The sequence below is a fragment of the Merops nubicus genome, unplaced genomic scaffold (genome assembly GCF_000691845.1).
Source record: "Merops nubicus isolate BGI_N331 unplaced genomic scaffold, ASM69184v1 scaffold9656, whole genome shotgun sequence".
Taxonomy (NCBI): Eukaryota; Metazoa; Chordata; class Aves; order Coraciiformes; family Meropidae; genus Merops; species Merops nubicus.
Window position 1 is genome coordinate 27,170 of NW_008612905.1, and position 4,757 is coordinate 31,926.

At 36.4% G+C, this 4,757-nt stretch overlaps 1 protein-coding gene across 1 annotated transcript in view; it reads right to left on the bottom strand.

The window, feature by feature from the left end:
* Positions 1 to 2,514, bottom strand: part of LOC103774311 (tyrosine-protein phosphatase non-receptor type 21-like) — a 5,878-nt gene extending 3,364 nt beyond the window's left edge. Inside the window, exon 1 of the mRNA XM_008941703.1 lies at positions 2,380 to 2,514. Within this exon, the coding sequence (XP_008939951.1) occupies positions 2,380 to 2,514 (135 nt within the window). The remainder of the gene's footprint in view (positions 1 to 2,379) is intronic.
* Positions 2,515 to 4,757: the final 2,243 nt, after the last annotated feature.

The window sequence follows — 4,757 nt, forward strand, 5'->3', positions numbered from 1 at the left end:
CAGGAATTTTGTTCCAGTGAAAACCAAGGAGCCTGTGATACTTCATTAGGTCACAAAGACTGTGGATACCACTGGTGAAAGAAAAATGTCATCATTTTTATGAAGGCAATCCTGTTGGGAAAAGAAATACTTGGACAAACCAGACAGTTACGCTATGCTACGCACCACCTGAAATACCTCTGAACAGCAAATACTCATACATCCTCCTGCTCGATATAGCATGTTAAACTATATAATTTGAAAAGGTCTCCTTTAACCTTGCAATAATAATAATAAAAAAATTAAAGTAAACTTTGTCACTTGCATGGAAAACCTCTAAAAATGTAAAACACTTGCCTCGGTCAATGAGCTCATAATTGACTGCCAACATTCTACATTATCTTAGGCTGAAGATACTAAATTTTGCACACAACAGCAAAAACATCTTAGAACCTCTTGCTGCAGCTGAGGTACAAACAAGGAGTTTTTTCTACAAGTATAATTCAATCTGTTTTATCTAATAAGCTGCTCCCTTCCTACCCCCACAAATTCATTCTTTCAAAAACAAGTTCTTTCTAAATCATAAGACGTTTCTGGAATTTCATCATCTCTTTGCCAACAATAATTAGACAAATAATATGTAAGATTTCAGCCAGGAAATTTCATCTATGTCACATGTCCCAGCCTCTCAGAGCAACTGCTCCGTGGTATCAGGTCAGAAAAGTGTCTTGTATCAAATAACCGCAATGCCAAACGTTGCAGAGGAAGGTGTAAAACCTCAATCATAAGCTATTTTACATCAATACGTCAACTGTACAAATTCCTTTATTATCTTTAAGGTAAATTCTTTCACTTAAACTGATAATAACGTGAAACTGAGCAATGAAACAAGCAGTGAATCAACTTTAAAGTTGTCTTCTAAAATATCTGCAGTCTGGACTTCCTTTCATGTCACGTGTCTGCTCCGTACTGTCTGTTCTCAACTGATTTAGAAGTTACTCCCATTTCATGGCACCTACTCTGCCCCTGCATGGCTGCCTGTGGAGGAAGTGTAGTGACAGGGGGGTTTTTTTGTAGTTCGACTCGATGGATTCTTCTTTTACCTCAGCACTTTGGGCAAGGCTAGCTGTATAATAATAAGGCTGAATTCAATATAGGTCAATCCATGAAGAGATGATGATTGTAAGTAAGAGGAAATAACCAACACAGGTACTAAATGTAGAACTCTATCCCAGTAGCACAATGTTAATTTTTGTCCTTTAGCATCTTTAAGGAGTGTATATATAGTTCAAAAAGAACTTCAGCTGTGTTGAAATGGAACAGTCAATCCCTCACATGGATCTCACTTCAAGCCTTCAAACTCCAAGATTGAATTTCTACTGTATGAATAGCAATTAATTTTCTTGGCCTGTTCCTTAAAACTGCTCCTGGTGAGAGCAGAACTGGTCCTTCAGGTTCTAATCTCTGCTTAGTGACTGTCAACAATTGAGATTGAGGGGGTCTGGAGCTGAGGATACCAAATCATGCTCAGAAACAGATTCTAAAGAGACCACTGGTTGCAGACTGCACAATAATCACTTTAGACCTTGGTGTATCTTGGTGAATCCCTGGTCAGCTGTGTGATGACTGTACTATTCTACAGATCCCTTCACAGGCTGTATATTGACTGTATTTCACTTCCCTGCACCTATAACATGATCTATGAGGCAGGCTAAAGTAGATTTATTGACATTGTTTGCCCTGAAACAAGTAGATGGAGTCTTATATTTCCCAAAGAATGAACCTCAAACTCTAGGGCCTGATGTCCTCTCAGTAACCTGAGATCTTTTACTGAATTTAAGATTTCTACAGAACCTGCATATTATACAAATTCTATCTATATTTTCAGAGATCTACCTGAGGAAAACAGATAAATACAAAGTGCACCAGCTGTACCCTGGGGATTAAATTTAACTACAAAATTTATTATAAAAATTGTATGAACTACTAATAATTACAACTAAGTTAAATCTCACACTCAGAATTTTAATTTTCATACATTTTCAGTTTGGAAAACCCAAAAATTAAGACAAAAGAAAAAAAAAAGAAAGACTTGGCACAAAAAAAACCAACTGTATCAGTGAATACTAATTCATTTGCTTCCTATATGCTCAAAGGGTAAACTATAATCTGAACCACAGTCATCCTAAATCTTAAAGAAAAATCTTAGTTATACCAAGTAATTCTAGCAATGACTTATCAATCAGAAGTCCAATTCTTAATTTTATTTCTATTCTTGGCATTTGAGTTGCCTTAAATTGGAAGCATTTTAAAGTCAACACAAAGCACCATTCATATGCATCTTGTTTTGAAAAATCACTCATGTAAAAGAGAAATCAAGCATTAAAAACTTCAACATACTTGTTCATCATTTGTTGCTCTTGTTGATTCTTCCTTCCTCTCATCTGGCAGAGGCACTCTAGTCAAAGCTAGTCCATTCAGGGCAGCCAGTTTTAGAGGCCCCATTTTTTTTGCATCATTTTTATTCTTTTTCATACCCTGCAAAAGAAAAAATAAAACTTGCAAATATTACCAAATATCTGAGTAAGTTATAAAGCAGAAGCTAGATGAGTTCAATGAAACAAAGGGTACTTCCTTGACCGCTGCTGCAAACAGCTTCTTTTTTTTTTTTGATAAGCACCGCAGTGAGAGATTAGGGTGGTGGGACTACATTCCTCCTAGGACACAACACAAGTCTGTCTTCATTCCAGACAGGTTAATGAAAGTGCATGAGAATGACAAATATTGTTCCCTATAAAGCTCACAGCTGAGGGTGTGAGGCAACAACTCTGGATAATTAACATTCTTGGACAGATTTGAAATCACTTTCAAACACAAAAATGATTCAGCTATTTGGTTGGCAGGCACTCTTTTTCCCTGCAAGAGGGCATAACAATGTGCATATACCTTTAAGATATTTTAATATAGTTAAATGTTTGACTAAGTTTGCAACAAACTGCACATACAAAATATGAACAGTGAACTGCAGGCAGACAGATCTGAGCCCTGAACCAGGCCATGAACCTAAACTACTGAAGTTACCATTCAGCATTTCAGAAGAATATCAAAGGGGAATTTTTACAAAAAAAAAAACAAAACCATATTTAAAAGAATAATTTGAATTTATGTAAGAGAAAACTTCCATCATTCTTGTAGCTGCTAAGTGTGACTGTTAAGAAAAATACACCAAAATTGTGAGTGTATATGTTGCTTTATTGGAAATCAATACTTCCAAAAGCTAGATGGTAGTAAGGATTAGGAAGACGAATCTAAGAGGATGAGACCACCTTTAAAAGTGAACACAAATAGCTAGTCCATTGAAAAGCAAAACATGCAAACAGTGGTAGGGGCCAGCTTTTTTGCCAGGATATTAATTTCAATATTGAATACAGAAAGGTAATATTCTCTATTAGGCAACGTCATTCTTAAACGTTACTGAACTAGAAAGTGTTTCACTGAACACTTCCAGTGAGAAAGTTTTCATATTGATTTCATTTCACAGGTTGACTTGAACATTTACACAGCTATCCCAAGGAAAAGGCAGGGTATGATTTTGGTAGACATATCCATGCCTGAAAAGGTATCTTTTGAATAACAAAATACTAAGTGACTACCTAAATGTGAACACAAAAAGAAAGGTATCCCCTTTTTTTCCCCCATATCCATACACCAAATAGGAATAAGATTTAGAAAAATATATACAATTATAAAATTAATTAATGCTGATGAAGGTTCATTTCATTGTGTTTAGCTCCATGTATACCACGTCTGACAGACAAAAACATTGTGAGAGTAGTAACTATTTAAATACATAGCTTTTGCATAGGTTAGCTTTTGCAGCATCAGCTGCACACAGTTATTGCAGCAGAAGTTAAATGGTAGTTGCACTGCAGTCCAGTTGGTGCAGATGACTACTTCACGCTAACTCAGGCAAATAAATTAATTTAACAATAAATTTTTAAAGGCAAAGCAATAATAAAAACAATCTTCTTCCATTAACATGCAAAATATGCCACAGACTACATAAAATTAAACAAAAGTTTAAAACAAAATGAGTGGTAAAGGACTGCCAGTGAAACCGTGCAGCGTTTCCATGACGTGGGAATTACAGGGAAGGTGAAAGTTACAGCTGTTCACTATTCATGGCTTCATACAGTTGAGTGGGAGAAAGAGATACGGCAAGCAAGAAATACCTTTAATTAGATAAAAACAACTTGAAGAGAAGGCAAAAGTGAAAGGATATGAAAAGGGGAAGGGATGGAGTAAAGAAGAGAATGCAAGGAAATAATTTTTTGCCTAATGCACCAGGTCCTCCTCTTAGGTCAGAAGAAGAAATCAAACAAATCAAAAAAACTAAACACTCATCTATATCTGAATTTTCAGTGAGAGGAAGACTAGAAAGCTGGTAGGGGAATGCAAAGAGTTGCCTCTGTTCCAGATAAGAGTAGGTAGGGCAGAATTTTGGGTCTCGAACTGTCTTTACATTAGCTCATTCTACAATTGCTAGGCAGGTTAGGTGCATCACGTGGAAGGATGTTGCACAGCTGGATTTGTGTGGGAGTCTATACAAACAGAACTCAGACATGGCAGAGAAGGGGCAAAAGATAGCTAAGCAAAGTTAATCAGGGGAAACCAGAAAAATAAAGGACAAGCTTAGGGTAGCTTTTAATTCACATGTTTTAAAAGCATCTCAGGTTGAATCCCCACTGACAGGAAAAGGGGAGACATAACCCCCATTT